Below are 22,457 nucleotides of genomic sequence, written 5' to 3'. Positions count from 1 at the left end.
CAACATGTACACCGCTGTATTCCACACTGTATTCCACACGTATTTGACAATTGCTGGCAGAAAACAGAGGAAACTAGGCCCTAACATGTTCGACAATCATTTTTTTCTCTTTCTTGTGCCGACTTTGTACTGGCGCCATCACTGGCATTCGGCTCCACCAATAATAATTATGCAACACTGTGACGTCAACTATTACTACATAATATATTATATTAGTCTAACCATGTCGCCTAATATGCATGACCTCTTGGCAGTTTTGGCAAGTACTGTCTTGCCAGTGAAGCATTACATTGTATCATGAAGACTGCCTCGGAGTCTGCGCCACTAACACTAACAGTAACAGTATTTTAGTCGCTGCCCCCCCCCCCCCACACATCTAGCTCATGGGCTCCAGTTTTCCAGTGGATTGCGCGTCAAGACATCCGGGATTGATTCGCGATCATCAGTGAGGTGGATAAAGACTGAACACTTGGACAGATATGGAGAGCGTGTTTCCGTGATGGTGGTAGCCGGTAGTCGAGACCTTTCCCCGGTACAGAAAGACGCAACACGTAGACGGCATGAGTCCACGATCGAATGAGGAATCTCGCAAGGATCGAAGCAGCAGCAACAAACAGACAGTCAATGAGTCATCTACTCGTGCAAACGAAGCTTTCTTCGCCTTCGGAGAATCCTCGAACCTAGATAACGAATATTCGGATTTCGGAATAAGCCATTTGACGTGACTGTGCTTGTCTCATACATGTAGATCCACTGGTAGACCAGGTAGACTCGTTGTAAATGTGCAAAAGGTTGTTGTGCTGGGCGGTTTCGGGCGATTCGGTGCGCCCGTGAACCCACCGGCATTATTCGGCATTATTACTATCAAGCGTGTAAAGACTTGTAAACGTTGTCTTTTCCAGACTTGACGGTCTCTTTACACACAGTTTGTGAGATCTGCGGTCCCATAACTGGCAGTACTTGGCAGGACCGCCTCGCCGGAACTCACTCGAGAATCTAATCCTGGACTCCAGCTAGCCAACTCCCTGGCTGGGATGCATGGCGCTAACAAGTCACTGTCGCAGAGAGACAGAGGACAGAGGACTAAACCACTTTTTGTAAACAGATTGACAATCTCCAGCACTAGATGGACCAGGATGATATAGTACATTCATGTACACGTAAGCAAGTAGACCAATCAAGAATATTGTTCTTTGAAGCCAAGAAAAAGCCCCAGGCCAGTTGCCCGGATGATTTGGATCAGTGCATCGCCCAGTACTCAGCAGTAGGCTTCAATTTGAGTTCAAAAGTAACGCCAAGTTCGTCAGGAGCGCAACCGTGCCAAGAAAGCTGCTGCGAAAATGAACTAACTTTGCATTATCCTCAAGCGCAACTACAGTATTCACTGGTTTGAGGGAAAGACACAAACGGGGAAGGTCAACTACGCAATGTCATAGTCAACAGTAGTGAATATTTACATTTAGTTTTGGCCGCCGCTAGATGGGTGATGGGCACTGACGGGCCCGACCCTTGCTAGTAATGATCACACTTCACTTCAACCATATGCAACCAGCCTCAATCCATCCTTCGAGACTAGTGCTGTAGATGTATCCGGTTTGGTCATTTCATTCGCCTTGCCTCTATTCAGCCTTCCTGTACTACCTTCACCGTGACAATTGGCTTTGTGAATAAAGCTGCACGAAAACTAGTTATAGTGTTAGTCGACTCGTTGAGAAGGTAATGTCTACTAAATGATGGCCACGTTTTGAAGCTCTTCACTGATAATATAGATAATGTAATAGACTTCTGAGTGCCTCTTTACACTTCCAAGCTGTACAATGTAGCTTCATAAGTGTACCACGAAGTGGTTTGGTCTTGATGGTTAAAAAGAAAGAAAGGCGATGGATGAAAGTTCTACAAGTGGTGGCGTAATACATGTCCAGTCAGTACAATGTAAGTTCATGCCGATAGCTGGATCCGCTTCACCGACGGTCTTGAGAAGCTTTCAAGCCATTGGAGCCTCCCTCCTCACCGTAGCATCAAGGCCAAGGGGTTATACTCTTGAGTCTTGGAGTCTTGGTAGCATGCACAACTAAATTACTTGCATGTATTTCTCTGTTACTGTGTTAGCTAGTACTAGTAGTAGTAGTACAAGTCATGTAGTTCGACCTTAGTTCAGATCTTCGTTGGTGTCTCGTGAGTCTTTCCTGGTACATGTACTCAAGCATATCCTATGTTCCTGTTCGTTCATTGGTCTTGTTCGTTTAGTGCTAGGAGTCTACAAGTATGTTCCAAGACAATTTCAAGTGAACATTGGAATCGGGGCCAAAATTCTGAAGGATGCATTGATGCGTGGAGCGGAAGTGGCTCTGGCCACTGTTACCAGCAGTGTGTATTGCAATGGTGGCCATCAGGTACTAGTAGTATCTGTGTCAGGCACGCCTGCTCATATGCTGACTCAACCGCCAAGCTAGTAGTAGTTAGTGCATGCACATGTACCGTAATTGACCATTTCGTGGTTCCAGACGGATTATGTGCTGTCCGCTGGCGGTTGTTATACCGATAATCAGCGATGACTCTGTGAGCACTACTGTTGACATTACAATGTAATCACCGACCGTGAAATCAGGATGCCGTGTGTAACACAATGCTAACTCTTACTTGCCTCATTGACTGCACCACTGGAGCGTAACGGCGTAAACAGTATCGCAACCACCAGGAAGAGAGGATCCGGGAATGTTAGTACTTCAAGTACAGTGTATGCCCAGAAAACCGGGAATGTTAGTACAGAGTATGCCCAGAAAACGCTGCTATAGTAGTTTGTTACTTATGTGTCCTTGTTTTAAAATGTTTATGTGGTCTTGTTATTCCTATCCTAACACTATTACAGTCTGTTGCGGAGTTTTTGGCGTTCTAGCGGTCTAGTATTTTGTCGGTCCCCGAGCTGGCAGCTAACTACATTCAACATTGATATTGTGCTGCATGCATTACGCAAAGCTACACAGTACACAGTACACTGTCTAAAAACTTTAAGTTTAACCGTAGTTTCTTTTGTATTACGACGTGTACAGCTGAGCACACACAAGTACAAAGACAACACTGACAGCAGTGCCGGCACGTGCGCACATGATGAGGTGACGTTTGGTGTCACGCACGCGGGCGGCATGGCAGGGTGCATGCAGTTGCTGTTGGCAGTTGCTGTTCCAGTGAGTTCCACTGATATGATGCACCCCTCGTCCCCAGTTTCCTTGCAAGAGTATCGGAGATCGTAACACTAACAGTTGTAACTAGTTACTTGTGCCAAGCCCCCTCTTTCGTCACCTGATATCATGATTGCGGCTGTCACGAACGGAACAGCAACGGGTATTCCCCTATTCCTCCCTGTAAAAGGGGTGTGCGTCTGTGTGAGACGTCACTAATATTATACGTCATGTACTTACAATAAGTAATAATTAGTTACATTTACAGTGAAGAAATAAGGACCAAGAAACTACAAGTAACATAGTTACGTTATACGGTATAATGCCCACTAACACCACCAGTTACTCATGCGATAACATAATCATTGCACGACGCTGACCCACGGTTCTGACGTTCTCAGACAACTGAGTGGCTAACAGCTCTAACACAACTTGGATGCGCACTCCAACAGCCTTCCAACTATTACTTGGAAGGTTCTAAGTTAGTATAAATAACATGAGGAGGGGAAGGTGCGCGCAACCAAGACAAGCACGAGCTGAAAGTCTCAGCTGTGAAGGACGTTGGCGTCCTTCAGCTCGTGCTTGTCTTGGTTGCGCGCACCTTCCCCTCCTCATGTTATTTATAACTAACTTAGAACCTTCCTAGTCGGAAGGCTGTTGGAGTGCGCATCCAAGATGTGCTAGAGCTGTTCGCCAGTTAGTTGTAGAACGTCAGTACCGTCGGTCAGTCACGGTCGTGCAATGTTATCGCATGAGCTGATTGTTTAGTAACTGGTGGTGTTATTGGACATTAAGATATAGCGTAACTTGTAATTTCTTGGTCCTTTTTTCTTTACTATAAAATATACTATCCTTGGCTCTCCATCCGAGTCCAGGTTATTTAAAAAGTCGTCCCTGATAGTAACTATTACCTCTTCCGTATTTTCTGAATAGCTAGGCCCTAGGCCATAGGGTGTTCTTCAAATCATACAATCATGTACGGTGCCTGGCCCTGTAGTGAACTAAGGTTACTAAGACTGAACAGCACACGACTCAAGTCATGAGCAGCTGAGCTAAGCTCGGAAATATGACAGACAGTCAGTGGGACTGCGACAACACGGAGTTTCATGTAGCCTTGTACTGTTGTAGGAAGTACAATCATGTACATGTAGTTACCAAAGCAGGGATGTCAGCAGCATGAGTGCACATCGACCTCCCCCACAAACTGGCCCAAGACAAGTTAGCACATACACATGTACATGTACACTGTAGATCTACGTGGAAATGGTAAAGATAGGTATACAATGTAGATGTAGATGTAGATGGATACTTAGTCTGTGGACATAACTGGTTCGTCCTTTGTGGACTCATTGGCGTACATGTACATGTAGATGTACAGCAGATGGATAAAACCACTAACCTGACGTATCGTGACGACGGACCAGGGCCGCCAGGCAGAACAGCAAACAATGGCACTACTTGCTTTACAGGATTGTGTATTTGTATTAAAGTGTCTTTTCAACAGCAGACAGCTGTATAGTAGTGTATACGACTATTACGAGTGAAAGACAGTAAAAGGAATGAGTGGGTGCGTGAGTTGGGGCATCATGTCCAACGATATGATCAGCTGATCAGCTGAGCTTCATACAACCGGTACAGGAGATCAGTGCTCGGCCGGTAAGCGACGTACCCGATCGTTACGCTAAAATGCCCCGAATTTACATGTAGAGAAATCAGCGATAATCATCATAGGCAGAGATTAGGCGCTGTGTAACCTAAGGACTGCTGCCGCTAGCAATCGATTACTTCCTCGCCTCGCCCTCCCCAATCCCATCCCATCACTGAGTGCATGCATAACCGATACGATACGAAGTAATCGCCACTGCACTACTGGCTGTACTGTAGTCCAACCTCCAACCTACATGTATAGTCAGCTGACTGGCCATAGTCCAACCTCGTCCTGACTTGCCGCTCTGCGGTTTCCACTCTGCGGTTACCACTCTGCGGTCTCTTCTCAATCTCCGGTGTGAACAACATTCAGCAGCCCGACAAGCACATCAAACGTACATGTACATGACTGTGTAGTACCTTCTTCTAGGAGATTTGCACAGCAGACTGCACAGCAGACTGCGCAGCAGCGTACACAGCAGACTGTACAGCAGACTGCACCGCTGCATCGCTGCATGGTAACCTGGTGCCGTCTGGACTCTAGATACTGTAGTTGCAGAATGAAATCCGCGCTGCTCAACGAAAGAAGACTAGTACTAGTTGTATTGTGTGCTGCTCCCTACGTCACAGTGGGGGCTTGCGCTATTCCTGCCGACTTGAATTCTCATTAATTTTGACTGACTCACGACTGCCATCCAGGGCACACGAGAAGTCCATCGAACCTTCCACCCGGCAAACCTGCAAGAAAGCACCACTCCCTGCTCAGTGCTCACAGTGTTTCGGGGAATTCACCCCTCATCAGTTGAGCTTGAGTAGGCTGAGGAAGATTGTGTCTAAACTAGAGCACCACTTATAGTGTATAGTGCTCTCCAGTCACTTCTAGGCTAAGCCTTCGCCGTCATTCAAGTTATTGGGTCGTCATCCCGTTTGAATGTGCGAAGTGAAATAAAAACCAACCAACCAACCAACAAACCAGTCACACACATCACCAGGGATACAAGCTTACAGAGACGCTCCGTTTCCAGCGCCACAAACACCTCGTGAACACCAGATAGCAGCGTGAGTCAGTGTCGCTCATGGAGGTGCTGAACAAACGCTGAGGACCCGACCGTTGACCATTCACAACGTTGTTGCCTCCAAACCATCTAAGTCGCAAGCCCGCGCCGGGGACAACAATGTGAAGAAGAGGTTGGTGCGACTTCGGCGATAATTGGGGTACTCTTGGTATGTTATATTATAGTTATAGGGTAGCCTGGCTGTGATCATGGTGATAGTCTAGTGGCGAGTAGTGGCGGTTAGACCATGGTACCAGGGAGAAGTACAGGTTCCTGCACGAGTACGAGGGCAGTACCGCGGAATCCAGCCCGCACCGCGATAGCGGCAAGGGCTGGATGAACAGCGGTACTGGCCGAGTATGAGTGACTGGAACGTGTTTCCCGTGTGCACCCAAGCCAAATAAAGAGATACGTACATGTACATGACAGACACACCTGCATTGTGGTTTGTGATTGTTTTCTGCTACAGTTTTTCGTAGTAGTCCATAGTGCTTTTTTTCTCGTGGTGCCATTGACATTGTCGACTGGGCATTGGGCATTCTGGCTGTTCTATGTATTCCTACGGATTTTTCCCACGTCTTGATCGGAAACCTCGGCAAATTGCGTGGATCCTGCAGGTTGCTGAGCATTGCGCGCTTTGGTTGAGGCTCATCCGGCTCGTCCAAGATCTCCTTCGCGAGCGACTCGGCAATAAAAGTTTCAGTTTCTTCCTCAACTTTTCGGAGGAGCTCATTCACATCGCCAATATCGTTCAACAAAGGGGCTTCTTTTCTCCCAGTTCCAGATCAAATGTTGGAGCGCCATGATGACAGTTGTGGTTGCAAACAGTCGCTCTTCTGCTTTAGTTATTTATTAGTCAACTCTTTTTTTGATCTTGTTGGTTTTCCACTTAGTCGCTCTTTCCGCGCAATCCGGTGCTTTGTATTTTATGAAACATGCGGCAAGTAACCAATGAAAGACCATGATTCATGGGCATGAAGTAGAGAGTCGAGTCCAGTGGCTACTGCCCGTCGTCAATTGACGACGGGCAGTGGAATCCGTTCCTGCCCGTCGTCAAGTGACGACGGGCAGTAGAATCCGTTCCTGCCCGTCGTCACTTGACGACGGGCAGTGGAATCCGTTCCTGCCCGTCGTCACTTGACGACGGGCAGTGGAATCCGTTCCTGCCCGTCGTCACTTGACGACGGGCAGTGGATCCAGTTCCATCACCTTTGCCTTTGGCAGGCTTTGAGCAGGCAGGACCGCGCTTTCCAGCCCGCGCCATTTGATCTGTCATTGGTCAACTCCAAGGCGACGATCACGTGACATACGGGAAGTGTACTTTACTATTCCTTGGTTCACCATCAGACCGGCTTCCTCTCATACTCAAGTCTCAGTCCTCTACGTACCGGTAGTCGTTGACAGGATGGCAGTCCACGGAAGGATAGGAAGTTGGGAGTGCGGACTGGAAGTGAGAAGTGCCTGATGATAATGTCCCGGATTCTTTCAGTCATGTCCTATGGCCGAGCAGGCTAGGGAGGAGTATTGGCAACTACTAGTATTGCGGTACGTACATGTACATGTACACTGATGACTGTACACTGTCTGTAGTAATACACTATAATTATACAGCACTCGCTGGTAGGAGCGTGATGGGGTTCGCTGGGAAGTTGAACTAGACTAGAGTGTTATTCAGTTTATGCTTCAGTAGTAGGAGCGTGGAGAATATCATACTTGGAGGAAGGTACTCAGTAGCCACAGCTGGCAGCTATCCGCGGCCACCATTCTTGCTTCCCCTTACATTTCCTGAGCGAGGTGTCTGCAGCGATCTACTGAGCAACTGACCGTACTTGGTACCGGTCACATCGTGATCTGCTAGTAATATTTGTTTTTTGTTTTTTTGTTTTTTTGAGAACGGAGAGCGGCAGCAGCCTGCAGGTCTTATTCGATAGTGAGGAAAATGTTATCAACTCCAAAGCACGAAAAAGGCCAAAAACTAAACCAAGAACATATGCAATAACATGTTATTTATAAAGACAGGACAAGTGAATAATTAGTCAGTCCATTGTCTATTTGTAGTACTGGTGTCCTTGTGTGCAGCCTGGTCGCAGGAGTCCGAGCAAACTTTTTAAAGTGGTTACACATACATGTTAGTGTGTACCTACTTACATGTATGTTGTAGTTTAGGTGGCTGTGCAGTGTGCAGTGTGCAGGCTGAGGGGAATGCATCGGGTTAGCCCGACAATGATTGCGTAGGCACCGCCACCGCCATCGACCGTATTGCCGCTTGCTGGCCATTGCCAATGCTATAGCATCGCATATCCATCCGCACGATCCCGGCATCCACAGACTACAGACACTACATTTCCTGGCCTGAGGAAGCCTGGGGGCCGTACTGTGGGTACTCCACCAAACCATTACCATGGCAAACCAGCACAGGAAAACGGCTCGATCTCAGGAAGGGCTTGCACCAGGCACCTCTCGTATCTCAATCATGGCCTTACAAACCAACCCACCGCTGTGCTGCCTGCCTGTATGGTAAGTATTCCGTTACTCCGGGTGTTAGCAGCCCCATCCCGACTTCCCTCGGCAACGGACACAGTTCAACATGTTCCTGAGTACATAAAACTTGTACTAGCTCTCACACTGATATTTTAAGTCAGATTAATTTAAGATAAAATCAAAGAAAAGCCTAATAGGATGATGCCAGACGCAGAAAGGTGATCCAGGCAAATACATGCTGTACAGTTCTCGCTCAGCTCGGTAAGAGTTAGTTAATCATAGTACAGCAGGACACCACACCACTAGTGTCAGAACAAAAACATTTAAAAAACGTTTTTTCAGTATAAATTTTGAATAGCGTCCAGGATCAGGAGGCAAGGTAAAATATGTTAGGAGATGAGAAGAATTGTTGTGTTTGAAGAGTTTCTTTCGGGATATGAGCATGCTGGTTAGGTATAATGCTGAAGCAGCGACTTCTTTCTGAAATGAGCAGAATGTAGGACTTGTGTTGAGGATCAAACTAAAACCAATGATAAGAACCCTGGCTGGATATAAAAGAAGAAACAAATAACACCGCACCGGCAGCTTGAGATTTTAAAAAAGGCGATCAGAAGGCTAAAGGCTACGCTACCAGCAAGCTGTGGGCCAGGAGGACAAGCTAAGATATTAAGCCGTGGACCAAGAAACTTGAAGTACAGCACAGCCGGCAAGACACTAGCAGAAAAGTCTTGGAGCTACAAAACTACACACAAATTCACATACACACACACACTTTCCTACTTGAAATGCACATACAAACACACACACACACACACACACACACACACACACACACACACACACACACACACACACACACACACACACACACATACATGTAGATGTCCCATCAAGCAAATTCCCAATCAAACACACTTTAGTGTGATGGGCAATAGTTATGAGCCCAGCGGATTCCATGACTCACGGTCTATGAGGAAGGGGACGAGCAATGAGAGCCCAAGCAATGACCAGCATGCATAGAGCGCACTCATTCTCCCATGGTAATGATGAACTAAGAGACACACTGCTGGGAAAGCCCACACCAACACATACTGTATGAGAGCAGGTCTGTGAGCCGGGGAGCCAGCCGGTCGCAGAGACACTAGCGTAGCCAGCTTGTGTCGACTGAGCATCAAGAAGTAGGTCGCGAGAAGGTAGGTTAGGCGGGACATGAACTCGGCGCTCATGAATACCACGCCGTTGAGCCATGGCAGGCTGACCAGGAAGAAGAGCAGGTCAATGCGCTTGCGGGCACTGAAGCCACTACCACCGAGACACACGGCAATGACCCACGTCAGGCTGGCCATGGAGCGGACTAGTAACTCCAGCACGCAAATGAACGCCTGAGAGACTAGGGACATCAACAGCATCATAAACACAAACGACGAGCCAATCAGTGCCAAGAAGCAGCTGAAGGAGATGAACATGAACTGCGGGGTGTGCCGTAGAGGTGGAAGGTCGGCTGAGTACTCCGGAGCAAGGACACGCAACGCCATGCTGAACAAATGGTACAAACCCTGCATGCAACACACACATACACATATACACACACATACACATATACACACACATACACACATGTACACACAGTAAAACCAATCAGGTAGACAACACAACAAACATGTTTCAAGCAGAAATGACATAGAACGCAAAGATACAGTCATGAAGAGACCATCAACAGCAATAAGCAACCATCAACAACTTCAACAGCAACAGCAACAGCAACAACAACAACAACAACAACAACAACAACAACAACAACAACAACAACAACATTGTGAGAATAAAGAATAACAGAAACAGAAACAGCAGCAGCAGTTAGTTACACGGTGCACTGACTGAGACCTGATAGCACATAGCAGTACACAGCACACTATACTAGTGACATAGCACACAGCAGTACACAGCACACTAGTGACAGTAGCTACACACAGCAACACATAGTACACAGTCCACAGCAGTACACAGCAGTAGCACACAGCACCAGCAGCAGCAGCACTAGCAGCAGCACACAGCAGCACACGGCAGCACACAGCACGGCGTACCTGCACACAGCACACAGCACGGCGTACCTGCACACAGCACACAGCACACGGCAGCACACAGCACCAGCAGCACACATCACGGCGTACCTGCACAGGTAATGTAAACCCAGTGGAGGCGAGTCCCAGCGTAAACATCCACGATGCAATCACCAGTCGAAACAATCGAAACACTAGCAGCATGAGCACACTGACTGAGTTATTGACTACCTCCACTGGCCGCTGCCAGCAATCCGATGGGATATTAATTGCTTGCATCTGGAGAATCAGAGTGCCAAGAGACAGAGGTACAGCGAAATCTAACACATCTCGGTCCCGGTAGTATAGACAACAAGTCGAAACCCAACACACCGGAAGGGGCCATCCATAATTATCGATCTTTTACACGAAGAGAAAAAGTTTCGTTTGTGGGTGGGTCAAGGGGAGTTTCGTTTCGAAAGTATTGATATGTGAGCCATCAAGGCATTCTTGCTGTCAAGTCAATCTATTTTTCGTTCAGGGGGGTGGGTGGGCGGGTGGATGGGAGAGGGAGGGTCGTAACTAAACTTTTTCATTTCTTGAAAATTGTCGATAATGCCGGATAGCCCCTAAGTGTATCAAACACATAGTACTACAAGAAATAGAAATTCTTTAATTTTGCAAACTGTCTTCTCCATTTTCGGGGTTGATAATATGCAGGTCCATTGGCGTGTGTTGAGCACTTCATCACGCTTTACCGATGAGCTGACACCTATCATGATCATCACCACGCTTTACCGATGAGCTGACGCCTATCATGATCATCGCCACAATAAAGCTATGCATCACCCTGCTTAGTTGTAGAGTACAGAAGTCATCATCTGTAACTGTTACTGTTAGTCTGCTGATGTCAGATGTTCAGAGTGTCCAAAAATATAAGCCCATTGCGCAATGACGTAATTTGTACCATAAACACCCCACCCAGCCACCTGGGCATGGTCGTCTGGTGTGTTGAACAGTGCATTCCTGAATCCTGATCCCAGTGTACTCACATGCATTACTCATACTTCGAAGTACCTTCCATATTTGGCAATGCGCAATGGGCTTATTGACTCAGCATGACAGTGCACACTTACCACTAGCTGAGATGCATTACGGCATGTATCTGCAAGTAGAACACACAGAACACACACACAAACACACATACATGCGCATACACACACACACACACCTTTGGGTAAGGGCGCCCGGCTTGAGTCGCACTTGATCCACGGAAATGGGCGACGTACCCTCTCCCAGGTCAATAACCCTTATGCACACTGTACAGATGTACGAAATCCCGTGGGTGTGTACGTGCCCGGTTGAATGTTCATTGTGCGCTATACATCCGCATTTGACCAATTTAGCCAAATGATCAAAGGCAGACAATCGCCTTTCCAGCTTCATCACTTTGAAATGTTTGAATAGGGCTATTGATTAGCTAGATCTTTGTCCGAAAACGGTTTTCGTGTCAAATGCATTTAGGGCACATTGGGCCGTGGGAATAGCAGCAAATACAATACGGTCCTGCAGACACAACACCCAACCGGGTCTACGGGAATTTACGGGATTTCGTACATCTGTATCATGTGTATAAGGTCTAGGAGTATGCTACATACTGCAAATCAACAAATTTTCGCTGGCAATTTAATTTCGCTGATTTCTCCGGTCGATGTTAATCGGCCAAAATTACAGTCCATTAACAAAAAGATGGGCCCTGGCTCTTGAGAGCTTCCGTATTAGGCGATTTTTCAAGATTTTATCGTACACAGTGCAGTGCTGTGAAATTTGAAAAAGGGTCCAAAAAGGGTACCTGAACTGGGGTTCGAACCGTACAATGCACTGTTGCAGGCAGGGTCAAACGGCCTGGATTTTGATGGATTTTACCAATTAAGTGCTCTTGGGGCAAAACCTGGCCGAAATCCTATTCTTACTATGGCTTGCTTTTTGGAGAAATAGACTTCAGAAACAGAAGAGGATTCCATAGGGGATTGCAGAAAAAAATCTAAAAAACTCAACGTTTGACCCATTTATGGCCAAAAGCTAGAAGTCCATCTTTTTCTGAATGGACTGTAATCGCCGGCCAAAATTTGTCACCAGAACCAAATGTCAGTTTGGGTCAGTCTTATGCCGCCGGACTCTCTGTAAAAAATGCGTACAGTACACAGGGGTCTACAAACTACACGGACCTTTGTACTACCGTACTGGCAATATATGTTGCCGCGTAACGCGTAACGCAGGGGGGTGTGGCGTAACGCGCGACCAGGCTAGTGCGACAAAATTTCGTTGCGTTCGTAACGCGCGTCCGGCGGGGTGCGGCGATCTTTTCATTGCAGTTGGCAAAAAATGATGCGGCAATAGCAAAAAAAGGACTGCGGCAATATATAAACCTGTGTAACGGCTCCTGTGCGACTTTGCATGTAACGCCCTGCATGCGGCAAACATGTGCCAATGTAACGCTTCATGGCCTCACTGCGACCATATATATTGCCAGTACAGCTATACTACCAAGAGTCCATAACCCCCAGAGTGTGCAACGCCACACAAATCTCTGTCACGACTTGTTTTCAACATTACGTCATCTTTATGATGTAATGTGGTGATTCGCATCGATCAATCATTGTTGCGGTGTCACGAATGTCGCGGCCTGCACGCGCAGCTACGCGCCAAGTGTACATCGTGAAAATGACGTAATGTTGAAACGAGTCGTGACAAGACCCTATCGCGCATTGCACACTCTGGGGTTACAGTAGACTCGTACGCCCAAGAACATGGCGCCCGAGAACGTCCAGGCTGGAAATCTAAGAACGCCCCAGCCTGGATTTAAGAACGAACTCCAAGATTTTTAAGAACGCGACATTTTTACATGAAAAACAAGTCCGCAACCACAAACTCTTGTCGGGTCCTCGCGAAAACATCACCCAGTGCAGCGCTACATACTACACGTGCATGTAAAGTGTACAACCGGTACATGTAGCGCTTAAGAACGCGAAATAAGAACGTAGCCTGGGGCGCTGAAAAATAAGAACTTTGCTAGGCTGGCCCTCTGAAACCGCGTTCTTGGGCGAACGAGTCTACTGTATGGACTCCTGATACTACTAGTACATGCGCACACGAGACATCGATCACTTTTTTGGACTCTTGCACGCCCACGGCGAAAGTTTAGTGGCGGTGAAGTGGTTTTTGGAGATCGGCGAAAGTTTTTCACCTGCGAAAATTTGTTGATTTACTTTACTCACCCCCCCCCCCCCCCCCCCCACACACACAATACAAAGAATTGAGCCTGATTCATACTTATTTTCGCATAGGAGAAACCGGCTTTGCAGTGCGGTCGCGACGGTCGTGCGATGAGCCAAACAAGTTGAACTCAAGTCAGCTTTCTCTCAGTGACTGGTACTGCGATGCATATCTCGTACGCGAAAGGACGTATGAATCAGGCTTTATGATCAACCATGCAAGTTTAAGTGGTCATTGAGATAATTATACAATTGGCATGGAAAAGGTCAAAGGTCGCACCGTGTACCACTGAACTTTTGAATGTATGGTACATAAGGTACGGTGATTTTGTTTACACTTTCTACAGGAAATGGGGCATACAATATCATGTACACACATGCAAATACTAGTAGTACCTTTTGACCAGCCTCTATTTTTCGTGGCAGCAACCAGCTCATATTCTTTGCCACGCTCAACTGCGTAATCGGGATTGGTGCGGTTCGCTTGACGACCAGGACTATTCAATTCCCGCAGCTCAGCTTCAAATAATCCGAACTGCCGCCGAATTTCTCTCAAAGTTCTGCCTTCATCCTGCTCGAACCGAACTGCAACCCTTGGTGCTTCAGTCAGTAAATGACTGCTGGCGAACACACTTGCCATTGGCACGGATAATAAGCCCGGGACTACACACCATATGTTGCGAGAAATATCTCTTATTCGCCTGAAACTGACTATAATTTAAAATTGTAGTCTACGGCCACGAGGTGCTACTTGTAGTGTGCCACGAAATCACTTCCCCAGGAGTAAAATGGAAGACATTGGCGGATTTCCCGGATCTGATATTATAGTTGGATGACGATAGCACTGAGGATACTGTGATACTCAGTGATCGCCAGAGACAATTATTTCAAAATGACATTGTGATAGCCTACTAGTACTATCTCTTGGTCTGGCAGCTCAAAGCCTATATATAGGCTTTGGTTTTTGTTGGTATTTTAAGAGTTTTTTTTATGATAAAAATGTTATGTACAGCTGTTATTTACAGGTATAATATGTACAAATGCTTCACTGCTGGATAGCTGAGCAGCAAACCTCATCACTTGTGCCATTCCTCAAAGCAATCAGAGTGAAGGCCGACATTACATGTGCCACACTCGTAATTGGTGCGTGAGCGCTTGCCATTGGCTTTGCACCTCACGCAATCACGCTGGGGGTTCTTTGCACTGCTCCCTTGAATTGCCCGGATCATGTGAGAACCAATAAGGCGACTCTCTGGCTTGTCCATGGCGGCGTCCGCTGACCGGCGCCGCTTTGCCCCGCTGCTGCTGCTGCTTCTTTCCTTTCCATGCGGTGTGCTGAGAAGCGATTCTGCAAGGTCGGCCATGAACTCGAGATGGGTCATGGGAGATGCTGCCTGTGCCTTCATGCCTTCTTTGTGTAAGAGGTAGGCATTGGTGGCAGCAGTATCCACGATCCAGTAAAAAATAGCATGCCACCATTTCATACATTTGAGACTGCAACTGTAATAGCCACGGAGCTGATCAGCGACATCGACGCCATCCATGAAGCAGTTGTAATCATGAATGACGTTGAGTCGTGTCAGCTCCACATCCACTGTGTGCGGAAGATGAGTCTCCGGGTTTACCTGACAACGAGGTCGGGTGAAGGTGACCACCTCGAGGTCATGGTGAGCAGTGGTCATCATCGGTACAGGCTTTGCATCATAGTAGGTAAGTGCCACCACATTTCGCCTAGATGCCCATTTAACAGTGCCGTGAGCCTGTCGTGCAGCTTGACCTGTTAGCGCCTTTTGCTTGACACAGTTTGGTATGCGATCAGCACGAGCTGTGCACGTGTACAGGTGGCCGAAAGCAAGAAGTTTCTCAGCAAGGAGAGCACTGGAGTACAGGTTGTCGACAAAAACGTGAAACCCCTTGCCGGGTAGCTGCTTCATCAGCTGGAACACGGCATTGAAGGTCTTGCTCAGGCCAACCTCCACAGCACCTGGTTGGTCAAAAGTAAACCGAAAAGACCAGGTGTAGCCAGTGTCAGCATCGCATAGTGCGTAGATTAAAAATCCATCGCCGGCTCGTTTGTATTTAATTCGCGATTTGTATGCGCATCTCCCACTGAAGGACACATCCATCTCGTCCATGCTAACCTGTTTACTGGGGGAGAAAAGCTCCTGGGAATGCTTCAGCAGTCCATCCAGCCAAGGGCGAACCTTGTACAGGGGGTCAAAATGCGGTGTGCCTCTTTTTGGCTCGGCAGCTGTGTTTGCCAGGTGAAGATATCGCTTAATCTGCTCAAAACGACGGAGGCTCATGGCACTCTTAACGGCATCAAGGCCAAACAACTTCTTAGAGGACCAATAGAGAGGCATGCTGGGGTATGGATGCAAGGAGTTGGTAAAAAGGATTCCCAGCCACACTCTCAGCTCTGCAGGGGTGATATTTGACCACTCTCTGGCATGAGCAGCCCCCTCAAGGCATACATCAGCAGCTCGTTGGTAAAAATACAAATTTGTTTGAGCACACGCTACCGTCAGCATTTCGTCCGTGATGTACAACAAGAATAGGTTCAACGGTGAACTGACTTGCTCAGGAGACAGCTCCACTCGCAGGCCTGGGGTACCTGTGAACTCAGGCAAGTCGTTCGATGGCATCGTTTCACTCCATCCAATGTCAATTGCATGTTCCCGTCTACTAGTATTATCTGTTCGGCTTGCTCCAGTAGCATCGTTGTTAGTTGCTGGAGGAGGTGGAACAGATTCTAGTGGACTCGCCGGCAGCTCATCATCGCTCTCTGCTTCAACACCCGGCGCAAACTCTACATCACTACTGCTCCCAGTGGCTTCAGCAGCCCCAACCTCCATCCTCAAACCAAAGCCTATAAATAGGCTCGAACAATTTACACAATATCCGCCAACTGAATACCTCAACCTGACAAAACTACAACTTCCTTCTTCAAAATTTTTTTTGCCAACACTGCCTGATATCGCCTGGAATCGCTTGGACGCCATTTTGGCCTTGTGCAGTTGTTTCCGTGGTAACAGGGAACAGGCAATCTACGCGCATCAGCTCCAAAGCCTATATATAGGCTTTGCCAGACCAAGAGATACTTGTCTTGAGTGCCTGCTTCGTAGATTTCATAGCTTGACTGTACATGACGTCAGTTGCCATCGCAGCTAGGTGACTGCTTCGTCGTCATGCAAACCGAGATGCGTAGCCAAGCTTCCTCACGTGGCGCGCAGAGTTCAAAAAATGTGTCAGAGGGAGAGAGAGAAAAATGAAAGCTGACAAAGAAAACGGGTGATTGTAATTGTGTGAAATGAAATCACATTGAGAGGTTCGATCACAATCACAGGCACTCGGGTACAATGGTGCAGGGCGTGCGCGAGTGGGTTCCCACTCGTACTCAGTCAGAATGTTTAAAAAATGGTTAGCTTACAACTGCCAACACCACACTCGATATCTAGCTGACGACGATGCAAAGAGTCGAGATTCTTACAGGTTAATTTACCAGGGAGAGCTGAGTTGCTGTTACAGTGTGATGAAGCGGCAGTGCTAAAGCTTGTTCGGGTAAGTACTGACTTGACTCGCTGATACATTATTTTCTGCTGTGAGCACCCATAGCTAGCGGATTCTGGACCGTGTGTGTCAAACGTCTTTGCTGCTCAGACTCTATGAAGGCTTCTTTTTTTCGGTGTACATTTTTCTAAAAGTTTCTAAGCGTATTGAATGAAGTCAGACTAAGTACTGTATCGTACAAAGTAATTAGTCATCACAGGGAATTGAGCATTAATTTTGATTTGTTGTACTTTGTTAGAAGTTACTGATGTAATTCATGTACATGTACAATGTACACAGACCCTCCGCCTTGTAACATGTAACATGCTGTTGGTTACAAAACAAGGTTTATCTAATACCATGCACTGTACAATGTATCTACCGTCGTGCTATGCAGTTTTGAAGCCAGTAAAATACTCCTTCATGCTTTCATGCTGTGTGTGTGTGTGTGTGTGTGTGTGTGTGTGTGTGTGTGTGTGCACGTGTGTGCACGTGTGTGTGTGTGTGAGTGTGTGTGTGTCTTGGCCGTTTTATGCCAATGTCTTCTCTTGCGACGGGCGTATACATGGTACACCGTACATGGTGTGTGTGTGTGTGTGTGCGTAGTATGTCCGTGTGTGTGTGTGTGTGTGTGTGTGTGTGTGTGTGTGTGTGTGTGTGTGTGTGTGTGTGTGTGTGTGTGTGTATGTTGGGCAAATGCTATTGCGATGTGATTTGACCTATCATTATTTAATATTTGCATCACACTTGCAACAATCTGTCTGCTAAAAAGCTCATTTTTGTTTCGTGGGTTAGTTTTTTCTGCGTACATGGACATACATTGTATCAAATGTCCCTTGTCCCATGCTGCAGATCACCTCAGAGCCTGCTGCACACACGTGGAATAGAAGTGACTCGTGAGCAGCAATACCATTGACTACTCAACCCTGAACAAGGACACAATGGGCAAGGCGTTTCTGGCCCAGGATCTGACGGTGGAGGACGCATCACTGGTACCAGACACATGTTGGTATGCTCGCTCGCCAAAAATCCGATCCCCGCGACCGGCCCACATTGAATTCAAGGTTGGGCAGGTTGTTGAGTTCACCACCAAAGGATATCGAGGTATCGTTTTCGGCTGGGACGCAAAACCACACGTAAGGAATGACGATCCAATGCACGTGTTATCTTCGTGCTGGGGTGGGTGTAGGCGGGGAGAAGAGAATTTGAAGAGAGTCACCAGTCAGCCATGCAATTCTGAGCAGGAAGCAAACTGTGAAGTGTCCGGCGCGGCGCATGCGCCTTCTGTGTTAACTTATTTTTGCGAGTGCGCAAAAATTCATTTCAAGTTTGATTTCCCATAACAGGTGGCACAGATACCAGTAAGTACCAAAGTTGGGACTTATAATAACAGAGATACCAGTAAGTACCGAAGTTGGGACTTAGGCCATCATTTTTTATATCTATGTTTCGCGTCAGTTCAACTTCCAGAATCATATGCGAGAGGTGGAAAAAAATAAAAAGTTGCAAAATAATAAAAAAGGCTCATCACAGGTGTATGCACTGTACATAGCACAATACCATACTGGCAATATATGTTGCCGCGTAACGCGTAACGCAGGGGGTGCGGCGTAACGCGCGACCAGGCTAGTGCGACAAATTTTCGTTGAGTTCGTAACGCGCGTCCGGCGGGGTGCGGCGATCTTTTCATTGCAGTTTGCACTGCAAAAAAAAAGGCTGAAAACTGTGAAAGCACGTGTACCGCGTGGTGAAAAGTAGTTTTTGGAGGAAGCGCTCTTCCCCTATGTCACTTTCCTTTTGATGATCTTTTTGTGAACAGATCACTCTGATAGTTAAAATATACAGTCTTCTATTGATATCGTTGTCGCCCTTTGCCGTCGGGTTTGTAACAGTTGGATAGCAAGCAACTGAATTTCTGTGCCTTCAATGTGGATGAAAAGAAAAAATGATGCGGCAAAAGCAAAAAATGATGCGGCAATAGCAAAAAAGTGATGCGGCAATAGCAAAAAAGGACTGCGGCAATATAGAAACCTGTGTAACGGCTCCTGTGCGACTTTGCACGTAACGCCCTGCGTGCGGCAAACATGTGCCAATGTAACGCTTCATGGCCTCACTGCGGCAACATATATTGCCAGTACGGTAGTCAATAGCTCGTGCATGGTGTACATTCGAAAGAAAAATCGTACATCGAAGCACAACATCTGGGTTATCAGCATGAGTAAATATTCACTTTGGACAGAGGAGGCAACCGTTGGTCATGGTGCCTATGCTTCGCTGGAATATTGTACTCAGACTTCAGCAGCGGTGCAAAGAGCTCCGGAACGACGCATCCTCTCAGCTTAGGCGATCAATGCGGTCTGGTGTAAGCTCATAGAATATTGCTCCCAGGTGCCGAACAAACGATTTACCAACGCTGGCCTAGGCGAGAGGCCATTTCTGAATCCCAGCTTCGCCGTATGCAACCTGTTCACACTGATGACTCGCACGATCGTACACTCACTGTGCATGTTCGATTTTTTATTTTTTTCCGAAAAAAAATCAAAACGTATGCGTGCGGACGACGCGAAACATAGCTATAAAAAATGATGGCCTTATAATAACTCTGCTTTTCATCTATACTTTGGGCCAGCTGCATCCTGGAGAACTTGGGTATAACGCGATCACTCCAGTAAGACGTCAGCATGACGTACAGATGATGTAGACATGAACAAATAATGAGATAATAACGAGTGTAACGCGGATTCGTGATACATACGAGTCCGGGACATACATGTAATCCTATTTATTGCTATTTTTGAAATTGTCACAAATTCACAATACAGTGTTTTTGTCTACCTCTTTTCCAGCTTGGATACGACTATGAACTGCAAGTACCAGAGAAATATGTGGACCAGGTACAGTTCATGTGCTGGGATTGACACACGACTGTGTTGTCTGATGAATAGTGATGATTGTCCAAGTGACACACAACTCTGAGTAACAATCGACTTTAGTTTCCACCATTGTCACTTGTGTTGCAACTGGCGTATTGAGCCCTCTCACAAGTCACAAGGGCAGCTTGGCTCTGTACTAGAATTACTTGAAAAAGTTTAGATCCACTGTCCTACACAGTGCATTGTTTGCCTTGAAAATCACACACATACATGCACATGTACACATCCACATGTGCACGCAAACACACACGCATGCATGCACGCACACACACACACATACACCTTGACCTTCACCTTGACATACAGCTGCCGTTAAACAGCTAAGCTGCCCCCATGAGGAGGGTAACAAAGGGGTATCATCACGGCTTCGCGGCAGAATATCCGGCCTCATGCCGTTGCAGATCCTGCTGCCTGCGATATCTCTCGCCGCACGCACAGCAGAACTTGAACGGGAGACGCTCCCTCGCTGTTGGTTGCTTTCCATGCTCACACAGACACATACACTCACATACAAACACCCACAGGGGGGTGATTGATGTCTAAATTGAACACTTTGCAGCCTCCATGCGGCGTGTTAAACTGATTGGACACAACCACAAAGATGAGAGTTACCATCCATCTATCTATCTATCTCTGTATCTATCTATCTATCTCTGTATCTATCTATCTATCTCTGTATCTATCTATCTATCTATCTATCTATCTATCTCTGTATCTATCTATCTATCTATCTATGTATCTATCTCTGTATCTATCTCCCTTGGCTATGACTAAGTGGACTGTACTCTGGTGTGTCGATATCTGCTGATTGCAACAACAAGGATGAGAATGTCGACAGCCCCTGCTATATGGTTATGTGTGATTCGGTCGATGCGGGTGCCGATTGCGTGACCTACTACGTTCCACAAGACCAGCTAAAACCTAGTACTTGTGCGGTAGGTGTTAGTGTTTCCAACACGACCGTAGTTGTGTTGATCGGAGACATGCTACAGTACACGACTGTGTTGTTACACTACATGACATTGCATACCATATGCCTTTTCTATGTTGACATGCTACAGTACACGACTGTGTAGTTATGCCACATTGTGTAGACATGCCATATGCCTTTTCTATATCGACATGCTACAGGCGTAGACGCGCTACATGTACATCAGCCTACAGGCAGCTAACTATCCAACATGATAGGGAAATGTTTTGGAACATTGAGCCCAAGCAGTCCATAAATGTGTTGATCACAACATTACATTATTGGCACCGGGGTCCGACGTCCCTGTGTGCCATGAGCATTACATTGTAAACACGATGTCAACTTGAAGTGTTGTCAGGACTGGTCTGCATATGGGAGTTGCCTATTCCTGGGATCCAATGCCAATGGGGTGATGTACTCTGCAGAGTACGCAGACATTGTCCAATTAATTACTACAGTATGTGATTGCCAAGCACCGAGCCTGGTGATGATTTCGTTTGCTTTGCAGGTTCGAAACTCCTACTTCGATCATTTCTTTTATGACGAGTACATTGTGGAGACACAGTGCTTCAAGCTGAAAGACATGCTACGCGACCGCTATCCTTTGGACTGGTAACTGGAAGAGATGAACCGCCGATGGAGATGTTATAACAAATTCATTGGTTTGTGCTGCCGAGGCTCTCTCTCTCTCTCTCTCTCTCTCTCTCTCTCTCTCTCTCTCTCTCTCTTTGTTTGTCTTGATCTTGTGCTTATTGTTTTGTTTCAGATAACTGTCTACAAAATCCCATGGCCTCATGTTCATTTGACCCCTCTTCCTTATGGGCACCCGCGGTTGTTACATGCTGATGTACATGTAAGGGCTTGCAGATAGCCCTCCGTCTTGTATGCGATCCAGGGAGCCCTGCTCCCTGATGCAACCTAACCTATTCTGTACACCTGCTTGCTTGCTGCAAACTAACATGCCATGTTATCTCCATTATAAGCCCCGCGTTTATATTTTTTAAACCAGTCTGTACGTGTGGGCTTATATTAGAGACTGGTCTTATCATTTTTAAACCACCTGGTAAATGTACATTGCCTCCTATTCTCCTATTTTTCATTATATCAGTAGCACAAAATTTCCCAGCAGGTACTGGGACTGCAGTTTTATGCATCCTGGTACGCTGAGTCTGAAGTTTAATTCCAGACTTTTACCACAGCATGATTGTGTTGTTTATGTATGTGACGTCAAACATGTATGGACATGATCCATACAGTTCTCCATTATAAGCCCTGTGCTTGTATATCTTCGAAGCCCTCTTGGAGTGCGTGCGCGCACATGTGTGTGTG

The 22,457-nt window shown here is 46.8% G+C and overlaps 3 protein-coding genes across 3 annotated transcripts; 1 reads left to right on the top strand and 2 right to left on the bottom strand.

Annotated features, from left to right (window-relative positions):
• Window positions 1-8,471: 8,471 nt before the first annotated feature.
• Window positions 8,472-14,573, bottom strand: LOC135813776 (uncharacterized). Its single transcript, XM_065326782.1, has 4 exons — window positions 14,073-14,573; window positions 11,538-11,566; window positions 10,534-10,701; window positions 8,472-9,918 (listed from the first exon to the last, which is right to left on the bottom strand). Exons 1-4 carry the CDS (start codon window positions 14,314-14,316, stop codon window positions 9,298-9,300), a joined length of 1,062 nt encoding a protein of 353 aa, XP_065182854.1. The 5' UTR covers window positions 14,317-14,573; the 3' UTR covers window positions 8,472-9,297.
• Window positions 14,574-14,752: 179 nt separating this feature from the next.
• LOC135813333 (piggyBac transposable element-derived protein 4-like) lies at window positions 14,753-16,531 on the bottom strand. The gene has a single exon (XM_065326432.1). It carries the CDS (start codon window positions 16,529-16,531, stop codon window positions 14,753-14,755), a length of 1,779 nt encoding a protein of 592 aa, XP_065182504.1.
• Window positions 16,532-16,966: 435 nt separating this feature from the next.
• LOC135813775 (uncharacterized) lies at window positions 16,967-22,411 on the top strand. The gene is made up of 5 exons (XM_065326781.1): window positions 16,967-17,237; window positions 18,078-18,361; window positions 20,072-20,119; window positions 20,980-21,093; window positions 21,637-22,411. Exons 2-5 carry the CDS (start codon window positions 18,167-18,169, stop codon window positions 21,742-21,744), a joined length of 465 nt encoding a protein of 154 aa, XP_065182853.1. The 5' UTR covers window positions 16,967-17,237; window positions 18,078-18,166; the 3' UTR covers window positions 21,745-22,411.
• Window positions 22,412-22,457: the final 46 nt, after the last annotated feature.

This window comes from Sycon ciliatum, chromosome 4, assembly GCF_964019385.1.
Source record: "Sycon ciliatum chromosome 4, ocSycCili1.1, whole genome shotgun sequence".
NCBI classification, from domain to species: Eukaryota; Metazoa; Porifera; class Calcarea; order Leucosolenida; family Sycettidae; genus Sycon; species Sycon ciliatum.
This window is presented reverse-complemented; position numbering and strand designations above follow the sequence as displayed.

Coding starts and splice junctions, on each gene's coding strand:
- LOC135813776 (XM_065326782.1), bottom strand. CDS start 14,316: ATGGCAAGTGTGTTCGCCAGCAGTCATTTACTGACTGAAGCACCAAGG. Junction 11,567..14,072: donor AAATAGAGGCTGGTCAAAAG/GTACTACTAGTA, acceptor TTCTACTTGCAG/ATACATGCCGTAATGCATCT. Junction 9,919..10,533: donor GGTTTACATTACCTGTGCAG/GTACGCCGTGAT, acceptor TGTTGCATGCAG/GGTTTGTACCATTTGTTCAG.
- LOC135813775 (XM_065326781.1), top strand. CDS start 18,167: ATGGGCAAGGCGTTTCTGGCCCAGGATCTGACGGTGGAGGACGCATCA. Junction 18,362..20,071: donor GCTGGGACGCAAAACCACAC/GTAAGGAATGAC, acceptor CCTCTTTTCCAG/CTTGGATACGACTATGAACT. Junction 20,120..20,979: donor CAGAGAAATATGTGGACCAG/GTACAGTTCATG, acceptor TGCAACAACAAG/GATGAGAATGTCGACAGCCC.
- LOC135813333 (XM_065326432.1), bottom strand. CDS start 16,531: ATGGAGGTTGGGGCTGCTGAAGCCACTGGGAGCAGTAGTGATGTAGAG.